We start from the raw sequence: 12,948 nt of genomic DNA, 5'->3' as shown, positions 1-12,948 counted from the left end.
TTATTTATTTTAAATTATTTATTTTAAATTATTTATTTTTCTCAATATTTTACAAAACTTTTAATGCATTGAAAACTTTTTTCACTTTTATAATGTTTTAATCAAAATTTTATTTCATAAAAATAGATTTATTAAATATTATATACTATTATAAACTATTACTATTAATAAATAGAGTTATATATACTAATTAAAAACATAAATAACTACAAAAACATCAAATATGTGTAAAAAACTTGTAAACAATTATTGGCAATTGTATGATATATACAATACCGACGGGTATCGCTGGCCCGAACCACAGAAATGTCTGATTGTATTGCGATAATGTTGTTACCACTTGAAAGGACATAAAGAAAAAGGCTATTTGTACAAAATATAGGGCCGTCCGATGCATTTTGTCGGTTATGGGCGACGGACTGTAAACATAGTATAGATTGTAACGATCGACCAGATGTTTGGTTAGCAAACAAACCTATTAATTGTTATTATTGGAGATATTGATAATTATTGTCGATATAAATATAGAAATATTATCATTATATACTGTATATGATATAAAAGACAATATAATATACAAACCTACGGGTGCTATCAACGGACTGGATATGGAATAAGTGGTGACAACCGTAAAGATCAACAACAATATAGGATATCGTGAGCCAAAACTAAAATCAAAATGTATTTTTAGTCGGGCACTCTCATACTCGGCCACTGAGCGCGACAGCACCAGTAGATACAGGGCGTATTGGGCGGCTTCGGGAACTAACAATATTTGTAAAGAATTGCTGACTAAGGCCGACGATAGGACATAGTTCATGAAGAAGGCACTGTTACCCGAAGGAAACATACAATTCCATTGGATCTGCTGTTTGGACGAAGTGTTTTCACCGCTGAATAACATGTCCAACAGTACGGCGGAACTGTTGACCGTAAAAGATATGATGATCGGATCAATTAGAGATTGTGTTTATTGTAGTCGTAATACTGTGGAACAGTTACTTACGTGTAAAGACCGAGCGCCGGAAGTATGAGTACCATTAATATGAGAAAAAAATATGACTTAAACATAAGTGCGTGAGATAATGAAGATTTTGTCTTATATGAGATCTGATTCTGGACTAAACTGATTAGTGACGGCAGTATACTAGTCATTGCCATCAACAGGTATGGCTGACCAAACTGTCTTAAACCGACCTGAATTCACATACAAACAACTTAATTAAATGACGTTTAATATATGAAAAAATTAGAGGCGAAAATACCTACCAGTACTGGCATGTCTTCACTGCCAAACGGAGACATTAATATATTGACGGCAATGGACGGCGTCGACAGAAACAAAAATATTAACGTCAGTATCGTATGAAATATGACACTCATTAGACAACTGTATCCTTTGTCCAGTGATAGGTCTGTCCTATAGATTGAGGAAAATGATAATAGGGAACGGGTTTATTGAATAAATATATGATTAGATATTATTACGGATGAGACAAACCATTCAAGATTTTCGGTTTATATATCAATGACAATATTGTTTAGCTTCGATGGCTGTCAATAGTCTGTAATCCCATTTATCCAATTCGCGGATATCGTAGACAAACGTTATCCGTTTGATCATCACTTTCGGGAACCGTTTCTTGAAATATTTAAACAATTTCGATGACTTTCTTTCCGATTTCGTTATATTTTCGATGATGTGTTTAAGTGTTCAAACACTGGTTACTAAAAACTCATGTTTTCTTTAAATAATTATAATTAACAAACAAACACAAGTCATGAGAGTTTGAAAATAGATGAGATATCGTTGAAACAGTAGATATTTGATGGCATCGGTTCCCTTATTCTTCATTATCTTCTCGTCGGTTATCATTAGATTTTTTTTTGATCACTTGTTTCACATAATCCAAGAGTTTGACGTCAGGTTTTGGTGGTATCTTTGGCTATCATAGTGTAGTGTTTGTCAATAGCACAGACTTTAACTGCCGAACCTCCCTATCCTCGTCGGTATCGCTGCATATTTTGGTCGTCAATTGTGTATAGGGATCGTCCGGCAGTTTTTCGCTCAGTTCCGACCTAACCGTCGGTATATCGTTGTTGGAAATCTGTTGATCTTGTTTTAGTCCCCGTTTTAGTGAACTGTGTACTGACAGTGAACTGGGATGTCTATAGAAGCCGATACTGGCATCCTCTAGCAATCACTACTTCGACGATTTTTTTTGTCTACTATTGCTCATAGCTGAGGACAGTTATGTTTTACAATTAGTTTAACAATCAATAAAAAAGATCTTAGTTTTGTAATATAGACAAATAATTCAATCAACAAATATATTACTATTTATAATATAAAGTAAAAATTAGTGATTTGGAAAAATAATCATTAATTAATGATATATTGTTGTCGTACATGAAATTAGATAAATAAATCAATGATTAGACATTTAAAGTGTTCAATGAATTAACTAAAAATTATATATTTTTAATAAACAGTTAGTCTTTTATTAATGTTTCAAACAATTGCAGTACTCATTGAATGTCATTAACTGATTGTAAATTTATTTTTCGTGTAAATTTCAATTGATTTCTAAGACTAAAATAATTATTAGTGTATTTATAATCTTATAATTAATGTGTTATAAATTTTGTCAATACCTGCTGTCTAACTGTCTTTGTTGTTGTTATCGACGCCAAAGTGTTTCAGTTAACACTAAAACAAGAAAACAAAAACAGTATATTAAACAATTAACACAATTACCCAACACGAATGTTGAGACAATCAACGTTAACGGTGACGCCGAAAGTATATATATATATATATATATATGTAACCTATTTGTTACATAAGTGGAACCGGTATATATATATATATAAGCTGATTTTTAATATAACCATTTTATTACACAGGCTATAGAGTGCCTGACGATGGCAAAGATGTAATGTCGGTACTGTCAACTATTGGCTATACTAACCTATCAAAAATCGGAGAAGGAAGCTATGGTACTGTATTTAAAGCACTTACTCTATCAACACCAGTAGCCATTAAAAGTATAAGAATCTGCCGATTGTCAGGTCCCGATGGGAAACGAAAGACACCAACAAAGCCACTCAAGAATGAATTGGCCATATTATCAACACTGGATCACCCAAACATTGTCAAACTTATTAACTACTTTCACATAATCGACAATAAAAATATGTTTACTCTGATTATTGTAATGCAACTCGCGGAGGGAGGTTCGCTATCCGATTATCTCAAAGTCAATGGCCACTTTCCCGAGAATAGGTGTCGGACATTCATTTCTCAACTCATAAATGCATTAATTTATATGAAAACTAAACATATTGCACATCGAGATCTGAAATTAGCAAACATCCTATTGGACGCCAAACGTGATATACTAATAACGGATTTTGGCTTAAGCTGTTTTACTGCCAATAAACAATCGACTACTCTATGTGGGACACATCAATACATGGCTCCTGAACTAATGGACGGAACAACAAATGCATATAACGCGTATGCTGTTGATGTGTGGGCAGTTGGGGTCATATTGTTTTGTTTGAGAACATCAGAGTATCCGTTCCCTAACAGCAGAAAGAGTGCGTTGCGTCATATGATTAGACGAAAATTTGTTTGTAAATTTGATTTGAATGAACTGTCAGAAGATATCAAATTGTTTTTTAATGACATTTTCACACCCGACCCTATCTATCGACCAACCATCGAACAATTGGCCAAACATTCATGGATTAGTAATGAGCCGCAACCCATTCATATATATGGTATCAGTCAACCGGGTGTTCAACAGACAGTGCCATTACAACAACAACAACCGCAACAGCTTCTACCCCCACCACAACAACTATCAGTTCAATCAACTGGTGGTGGCGGACAGTTACCGGTGTCGCCTAAGAGTACTGGCCAGACAATTGTTTTTGTACCACAAAAACAACAACAATCACCTGTTAGTGGAGGACAACAAAAACAGTTACCCCCTGTTGTTGGCCAACCAAAATCACCGTCGGTTAAACATTAGCCATAAAAATGTTATTATTTCAATGGTTTTAAAAAATATTTTAGTTTTTGATATAATTTTGTTTATTAATTTTTTTAATTTATCTATTAGTATTGCAAATATTCAAACATATCATTCATTATATAATTTAAATTGTAATTCAATGATTAATTAGTTACTAAATTAATTATTAGTATTAAATTATAAGAAATTTATTGTCAATTGTATAAAAAACACTTTATAGTTATTATTATTTATTGAATTAATTTCAATTGAATTTTATTTATTTTATAATTGTATTAAAATAAATGCTTTTATATTAATGTATGAATATATTAAATTTGCTTTTTATTCTTGAGATATTAGTAATAATAATAATAATAATAATTTTGTAATGAATTGCTATGATTACTACACTAGAGTACTAATAAAATTATTGTCGCACCTAATGGTTTTGATAGTTTTAATTAATAATAATTACTGTAAAATTATTAGCATTTTTTTATTATTTATTAATCAGTTACCAATTCTCATAAAGTCGACAGCAAATGGCTTTGAATGTCAGCCAACAATCAGTAATACTATTATAAACAACGACAGAATTGAATGCCATTATCAATACAAAAGTCGTCGTTTCGGTGATCAATATGTTTGCATAAAATTGATAGCCATTCCTCTGATGTCTTTTTCAATACATTGTACGGCTATTATCAATGAACTCAATGAACAGCCAAACATTAGACTTAATTGGATGCAAGAGACGAGACAATCGGCGGTCAAGCGATTCAAACACGAGTTTGTAGACAAACTCGTCGATCTGTTGTGATTATTGAATATATTTTAATTGTATTTTATAAAAAAATATATTTTATATATTGATATTTTTATTTTTGATTTTTATTTCAGTCTATTTGTTGGCAGCAAACCAGTGCTCTGTATGTCTGATCCGGATGTCATCAAAAATATATTGATTAAAGATTTTCATTGTTTTGTCGATCACTTTGACTTTACATCCGGTGATCCAATTAATGACAGATCGCTGTTCATCCTGAAAGGCGATGACTGGCGACAAATGCGAGCCATTGTTTAGTGATATTTATTATAAATATATATTAAACTAATTGCTGTCGAAGAGACAAACGCAAAGTTGTTGTCATACGTCACTCGCTAAGCCTTGACATGAGTGACGCCACTCTTCTAATGGTTTTAGCGACTGAAACAATAGGACACAATTTACCGATTCGTCTATAATTACTGAATTGATGTCACGGTATCTGCAGATTTCGATGCCGTCTATTTCGGGCAACAATAATGAAGACATGCCTATTATGAAAGGGAAATGGAGATAAAGATAAAAGTTATTTTTAAAAAACCACATTAACTGATAAATTTCTCTATATATTTATATGTATTATACATGGATCAAAGTCCGATCAAAGTCATTGAATCCATTGTTGTGACAATTGGTTAGACTTTGGTATCGTATAGAACTGGTCAGAACAGTACTGCCGACGTCCAGGTATGTTATGCGACAATGTTTCGGCAAATATCGGGACAAACTTTCCAATGAGTTGTATTCATACAGTGAATAGTAAATCAATTAGAAAATAATAAATTATTAATTAGATTTATAGTCAACAACAACAACAAAAAATTATTTTGATTTACTATAATATGTATAAAAAATATGATAATATAAATACAGTACAATAGTTATGACATCACACATCAAAAATTATTATTTTTGTTGTTGTAAATAATTGTTAATTATTTTGTATTTATTATGTAATTAGAAACAGAGGATATCAATTTAAAAGCATTTTAATATACAATTTGTATATATATATGAATTAAAAAAATATATATATTTTAAATGTTAACAAATTATTAAGTGATAAAACAAAACAAAAAACAATTGCAGGGCCAGCGACTGTTGGTCACCGAAAGCCCGTCGGTTGCTAAACACAAAGCAGGCAGTCGTTGACCGGCGGCTGTCATCGCAGTCGAAGCCTGTCTTTAGCTGAGCATAGAATAGCTCGAAACTGATTGTTGTTGTGGAGATAACAGTGCTACCGGTGCGGACACGATCGCCACTAATAGTCAGCACCAGTGTATGGCACAGATCGTCTTCTTCGGGACAGTTTTGTTGCATACTTTTGACGGCCACAACGGTTCATAGTTATCGCTAAACTTAGCGATCATCGACTCTAACGCCGAGTACGTCAGTCGCAAAGCCTTTCCATATGTGACGCCACTTCTTCTCATGAGTTTTAGCGACTGAAACAATAGGACACAATTTACCGACTCGTCTATAATTACTGAATAGATGTCACGGTATCTGAAGATTTCGATGCCGTCTATTTCGGGCAACAAAAATGAAGACATGCCTATTATGTAAAAGGAAATGGAGATAAAGAGAAAAGTTATTTAAAAAACCACATTAACTGATACATTATCTGTATATCTATATAGATATATATGTATTATACATGGATAGGCTGTCCGATCAAAGTCATTGAATCCATTGATGTGACAATTGGTCAGACTTTTGTAACGTGTTTCGGCAAATATCGCGACAAACTTTCCAATGAGTTGTGTTTGTGTCCGATAGTCTGGACTGCGATTGTAGCCACCGATTACTACTATCGCTTCCATGGGTTTAGTGTTTAGCCACAGACGAGTGTACGCCCGAAATGAGTAGAAAAGCCGATGCGTTGGACTAACTGTCTTAGCGCTGGCGTTGTAGTCGTCCAACAGATAGATATGGACAATGTCTCGACGTTTAGCGGTTTCATAGTTCGAGGCGTTATAGAAGTGACGGTTAACACTCTGGACATTGGACAGGGATCTGATGTCCAAACGGGCGGCTATTTTGGCTAAAATGTATGGATTGTTGAAAACCAAATCACTTGTTGTTGTTGTTGGTGTTGAGATTGTCCTACTCTTGTTGTACTCTTGATTAGTCATCGGTGGTGTCAGTCAACGGATATATTGATCACTAATTAAATTTAATTTTAAAACGATTATATGATTAAGCGATTAGTTCCAGAAATAATAGTAATTTAGTTATAGTTTTTTGTAATTAATTTTGTTTGTAAAGTGATTTGATTTTTAATTATTTAAATTATTGGTTGATATTATAAATTGTATTAATCACGCATTAATAATAATAATAAATTAGTTAATCAGTTAAAAATAAATGATATTTTATTACTAAATAATTTTTTTGTTTTGTTAATATAAAGTAATTAAAACTATTATGAACTATAATAAATTAAAAATCACGTGATTTAATAATTAATTTTGTTTGTAAAGTGATTTTTAATTATTTAAATTATTGGTTGATCAAAAAAAATGTGTTAATCACGCGTTAATAATAAYAATAATAAATTAGTTAATCAGTTAAAATGAATGATATTTTATAACTAAATAATTTTTTTTAATATAAAGTAATTCAAACTAAATTAAAAATCACGTGATTTAATAATTATTTTTTTAAAATTTCAAATAAAAATCAGTTAAACAATAATTAGTTGAAAAATCAGTTAATAAAACAAAAATTATCAGTAAATAGAAATTAAATCACAGAAAAAAAAACTAGAAGACAGTTAAGACTCGACAACAAATTGTATTGTATTTTAGCTGATCCGCGACTGACTGACTGACTGACTGACTGATTGTCATGAGTTCTAAAGAAACCAAAGAACAACGTAAAATCCGTTTAGAGACTGCTTGCGCCACATTTTGGACACCATTATACACAATTGTAGAAGAGATTGTAAAAAATAATGGATGTATTAGTGATGATCTCAAAGAAGTCAAACGACGAGCCAACCTTCTAGACAGTCATTTGATTTTTGAAGTAGTTCTCTATCCATCTGGAGTTCAGTATCCAACAACACTATCTGATGACGAAAAATTAGTAGGCGAAGGAAAATTTTCATATAAAAACGGGAATAATATTCTGTTGTTATGGTGGGTGCGAAATCAAGAAGTGAAGTAAAGGATGAGATTGTGGTGATAGTTGTGGTAATAGTTGTGGTGATAGTTGTGGTGATAGTTGTGGTGATAGTTGTGGTGATAGTTGTGGTGATAGTTGTGRTGATAGTTGTGGTGATAGTTGTGGTGATAGTTGTGGTGATAGTTGTGGTCAACAATGATATCGATTAATTATTTATTTTTAATTATTTATTTTTAATTAATAATTTTTCTCAATATTTTACTACACTTTTAATGCATTGAAAAACCTTTTTTTTTTGTGTTCATAATGTTTTAATCAAAATTTTATTTCATAAAAATAGATTTATTAAATATTGTATACTATTAATAAAAATTTAAATATAGTTTTGTATATTTATTAAAAACATAAATAACAAAAAAAATCAAATATGTGTAAAAAATTTGTAGACAAAAATCATATTTAAGTTTGAAGACAACGAATACTTTGGAAACCAAGAGCTGACAAAAACATATTTTGTGTCATTCGAACCAAATGAAGACAATCCGTGGCAACAACACGACGGCTATTATCCGATTGCACGACACGGTTGTCGTATAGACTGGAAAACTGATCGCAATATTACTGAATTACTGATTACCATCAACAGGTATGGCTGACCAAACTGTCTTAAACCGACCTGAATTCACATACAAACAACTTAATTAAATGACGTTTAATATATGAAAAAATTAGAGGCGAAAATACCTACCAGTACTGGCATGTCTTCACTGCCAAACGGAGACATTAATATATTGACGGCAATGGACGGCGTCGACAGAAACAAAAATATTAACGTCAGTATCGTATGAAATATGACACTCATTAGACAACTGTATCCTTTGTCCAGTGATAGGTCTGTCCTATAGATTATTGAAAGGATAATAGAGAACGGGTTTATTGAATAAATATATGATTAGATATTATTACGGATGAGACAAACCATTCAAGATTTTCGGGATTCGGTGCATAATTCACTYCCCAATTGTATGTCTCGAGTGGATCGGTAGTTTGGTTACTCACAAAAATCCGGCCAATGGACTTCAGGAAACGGGTGCAACACGAGCACCGGTAGTAAAATTCGTTGTAAACCCTATAATTCAAATATAAAACTTAATAAAAGTGCCAAAAGTCAGGTTMATTGACAAAAATACTAACTGTGCAGCCATTGACTCGTCGGCAAACACGGCCAACCGGTTCCCAAAATAATCTTTTGACTTCTTTTTTGATCAGATTCTTGAGTTCGGCTTTTTCTTCGGCGTAATACAGAGTGCCATCCAATTTGGGACAACAGCCGCAACAGAGACAGACGCCTCCAAATTTGCCCAAACAGTATGGCCTGACTTCGCATCGGTAGCCAAACTCCAGCCAATATCGATGACAATATTGTTTAGCTTCGATGGCTGTCAACAGTCTGTAATCCAATTTATCCAATTTGCGGATATCGTAGACAAACGTTATCCGTTTGATCATCACTTTCGGGAACCGTTTCTTGAAATAGTTAAACAATTGAGATGACTTTCTTCCCGATTTCGTTATATTTTCGATGATCAGTGTCTTCTGGTCGACGTCACGCGTATGTGTGTTGACAACATTGTGAAAGTGGTGCGTCATATAATAGCCCTAACCATTAAAAAAATCAATATTTACACTTTGTTTGTATAACAATTGACAAACAAACAAGAAAAAAAATGTCCACCAAATTGATGATTACATACCGTCACTATCATTATACAAGCCATCAGCGAATGGATCCAAACCAGATTGGATTCGTTACCCAAATTGGAAATAGTTGTCCGCATAAACTTATGCTTACTTAGCACTGGTATGTGTTTAAGTGTTCAAACACTGGTTACTAAAAGCTAATAAGTTTTCTTTAAATAATAATTACTGTATTATTATAACATACCTGCGTTACCGTAGAGATTGATCGGTAAAATAATTAACAAACAAACACAAGTCATGAGAGTCTGAAAATAGATGAGATATCGTTGAAATAGTAGATATTTGATGGCATCGGTTCCCTTATTCTTCATTATCTTCTCGTCGGTTATCATTAGATTTTTTTTGATCACTTGTTTCACATAATCCAAGAGTTTGACCTCAGGTTTTGGTGGTGTCTTTGGCTATCATAGTGTAGTGTTTGTCAATACATTGTTAATTAATTAATTAAATTAATTTTCTATTAAAAAAAATCTTTACCTCAACTTTTGTCGACTTTTCTACTTCTTTGGAGACATAATCGTGGATTAGCACCGACTTTAACTGCCGAACCTCCCKATCCTCGTCGGTATCGCTGCATATTTCGGTCGTCAATTGTGTATAGGGATCGTCCGGCAGTTTTTCGCTCAATTCCGACCTAACCGTCGGTATATCGTTGTTGGAAATCTGTTGATCTTGTTTTGGTCCCCGTTTTAGTGAACTGTGTACTGACAGTGAACTGGGATGTCTGTAGAAGCCGATACTGGCATCCTCTTCGGCAATGACTTCTTCGACCGAAATTTTTTCGGGCATCTGGTCTTCGTATTCGTGAAGAATTGGCGGCAAATAAGCCAAATGATGTCTTTTATCGATTTCTTTGAATTTGGCTGTTATTCTGTCGTTTGTTTTTTTGTCGCCGTATATGAATGGCAGCCAATTGTCCACCAAAAACAACTTTCCGATCTGTTCTTTGCTATTATTACCAACTTTTTTGACTCTCCAACGAATCACAGCGTATGCTATCAGTAAACCCTTTGAAATAATATTCAATTAAAACTATAGTATATTAATACTGCATATGACTGTCACACCCGATCCAATCCCATCCGACTTACCGCAGCTATTATCGTATTGAACACAATATTAAAGGGAATTCCTTCCCAACCGACATCAATATTAAGTAGTGTCCGATTGTTACCAAACAGTATATTACATTCAATTTTTTGTCTATTATTGCTCATAGCTGAGGACAGTTATGTTTTACAATTAGTTTTTAGTAACAGTCAGTAAAATAAAACAAAAAAGATCTTAGTTTTGTAAAATAGACAAAAATGCAAACAACAAATATTACTATTGAAAATATTTAGTAAAAAATAATAATTAATTCGTTATATATTGTTGTCGTGCATGAAATTAGACAAATAAATCAATGATTAGATTTCAGATATAATGTATAGTCTATTCTAAATTAAATTAATTTTTTTTTTGAGTTAATTGAATAATTTTTTAAAATATGCAACGAATGGTCTATAAATCATTTATTTTTAATAAACAGTTAGTCTTTTATTAATGTTTCAAAGTATTAAAGTACTCATTGAATGTCATTAATTAATTAATTGATTGATTGATTGATTGATTGATTGATTGATTGATTGATTGATTGATTGATTGATTGATTGATTGATTGATTGATTGATTGATTGATTTAATTATTTATTAATATATAGGACTTCACTGTTGCTGTTGTCAACAATTGCTGTCAACCATTTGTATCGCCAACAACAACAACAGCATCAGACCAGACAAACATCATATGAAATACCGGTTAAGTCGTGTCTTAGTTTGAGATCACTTTCAGCGATTATRACYATAAGATTAGCTCAGTTGGCGGCTAATRATGACAATCAATGGATAGACAATGTTTACAATAAAAGCATTAAAAGTGTGGTCAAAATTATGCGACGTGATATAACTGACGAGGAAKCCATATATTGGGGCACCGGTTGGATAGTAGATGCAAATACTGGCCTAATTGTCACCAAYTATCACAACGTTGATGACTTCACTGTTGTTAAGGTTCGACTACCGCATGCTTACCGAGTGCAAGACCTGTTGGCTGACATACCAGATAAAGATCGCATCTTAAGAGATAATGAAGATATAAGCGAGTGGTGGGCGCATGTGATTTATGTTGAACCGCATCTGGATCTGGCACTGTTGACATTACCAAAGATTAAGTCCGGACAGCTAACTCAGCTTAGGATTGCCAAAACAGACGCCACATTTGGCGATCAAGTAATGGCCATTGGATTTCCCGATTTGGATAAATCTGTGATAATTGGTATAATAAAATATGTACACTATTTAGATGAGGTTACAGAAGGATGGTATAAGTATGAGGACCTACAGTGGCCCACAAATCAGTTATATATGTTTGCATCGGCTACAGGTTCACATGGTTGTTCCGGTGGAGCAGTGATCAACACGGATGGCCAAGTAATAGGTGTATTATTTAGTACTGGTTTTAAAGCACTGACCATTACTAGAAGACAGGATCTGTTAGGTACTACCACTTTATATACAGTATATACAAAAAAAATATAATATTTAACTATTTTTTCTCTCTTTATTTCTTTTTTCTAATCATTCAATTGATTCAAGATTTTATAGACAGAGCAAAAGGCAAAGGACAGGAAATTCGTCAGAAATTAGTTAATAATAGAAAACAGTTGTATTCCTCCGGCAAACCATTTATAGGTGTTTTTGTCAAATACAGTACTGATAGTCAAACCTATTGTGTCCATAAATATATGCCAAACGCTAAGAATGTCAGGTATTTACAGATAATTACATTAATATATTAATAAAAAAAATATTGTATAAATGTTTAATCATAATTTAAATGAAATTTCAATTTGTTAGACAAAACTTTAAAATTGGTGATCAAATTATAACTATCGATAAAAAATCAATTAACAATTTTGATGACTTAATGAATGCCATCAATCAGTTATCCATTGGACAGTCAATTGAATTGGGGATTAAAAAACTTAATAAACAAGAAGTGACTGCAATTCAATTTAATCGACAAACTATTGAAAACTCTTGTTTTTTCTAATATGTAATTAAATATATTATTTTTTGATGGAAACAAAAATAATTTATATATCAATATTTAGTTTAATTTGTTTTAACAAAAAAAAAAGATTTATTAAATAGTTGGTAATTTAT

General features: G+C 32.4%; 5 protein-coding genes across 5 annotated transcripts; 2 read left to right on the top strand and 3 right to left on the bottom strand.

Annotated features, from left to right (window-relative positions):
* Nucleotides 1-190: 190 nt before the first annotated feature.
* Nucleotides 191-1,437, bottom strand: LOC128955560 (CSC1-like protein 1). The gene is made up of 5 exons (XM_054301232.1): nt 1,270-1,437; nt 1,007-1,197; nt 583-923; nt 277-475; nt 191-206 (listed from the first exon to the last, which is right to left on the bottom strand). Exons 1-5 carry the CDS (start codon nt 1,381-1,383, stop codon nt 191-193), a joined length of 861 nt encoding a protein of 286 aa, XP_054157207.1. The 5' UTR covers nt 1,384-1,437.
* Nucleotides 1,438-2,919: 1,482 nt separating this feature from the next.
* On the top strand, nt 2,920-4,040 carry LOC128955559 (uncharacterized). Its single transcript, XM_054301231.1, has one exon. It carries the CDS (start codon nt 2,940-2,942, stop codon nt 4,038-4,040), a length of 1,101 nt encoding a protein of 366 aa, XP_054157206.1. The 5' UTR covers nt 2,920-2,939.
* Nucleotides 4,041-5,899: 1,859 nt separating this feature from the next.
* LOC128956192 (uncharacterized) lies at nt 5,900-7,130 on the bottom strand. Its single transcript, XM_054301877.1, has 2 exons — nt 6,509-7,130; nt 5,900-6,406 (listed from the first exon to the last, which is right to left on the bottom strand). Exons 1-2 carry the CDS (start codon nt 6,984-6,986, stop codon nt 6,120-6,122), a joined length of 765 nt encoding a protein of 254 aa, XP_054157852.1. The 5' UTR covers nt 6,987-7,130; the 3' UTR covers nt 5,900-6,119.
* A 1,852-nt stretch (nt 7,131-8,982) lies between these two features.
* Nucleotides 8,983-11,065, bottom strand: LOC128956190 (uncharacterized). The gene is made up of 6 exons (XM_054301875.1): nt 10,833-11,065; nt 10,219-10,749; nt 9,926-10,142; nt 9,735-9,838; nt 9,175-9,639; nt 8,983-9,109 (listed from the first exon to the last, which is right to left on the bottom strand). Exons 1-6 carry the CDS (start codon nt 10,956-10,958, stop codon nt 9,032-9,034), a joined length of 1,521 nt encoding a protein of 506 aa, XP_054157850.1. The 5' UTR covers nt 10,959-11,065; the 3' UTR covers nt 8,983-9,031.
* A 148-nt stretch (nt 11,066-11,213) lies between these two features.
* On the top strand, nt 11,214-12,835 carry LOC128955558 (probable periplasmic serine endoprotease DegP-like). The gene is made up of 4 exons (XM_054301230.1): nt 11,214-11,271; nt 11,445-12,280; nt 12,379-12,550; nt 12,640-12,835. The coding sequence occupies exons 1-4, from the start codon at nt 11,231-11,233 to the stop codon at nt 12,833-12,835; spliced, it is 1,245 nt and encodes a 414-aa protein (XP_054157205.1). The 5' UTR covers nt 11,214-11,230.
* Nucleotides 12,836-12,948: the final 113 nt, after the last annotated feature.

The sequence above is a fragment of the Oppia nitens genome, unplaced genomic scaffold (genome assembly GCF_028296485.1).
Source record: "Oppia nitens isolate AA-2021 unplaced genomic scaffold, nextdenovo-longstitch-racon4-pilon3 scaffold2_pilon_pilon_pilon, whole genome shotgun sequence".
Lineage (NCBI taxonomy): Eukaryota > Metazoa > Arthropoda > Arachnida > Sarcoptiformes > Oppiidae > Oppia > Oppia nitens.
Note: the sequence above shows the minus strand (reverse complement) of the source record. Positions and strands in the feature narration are given on the sequence as shown.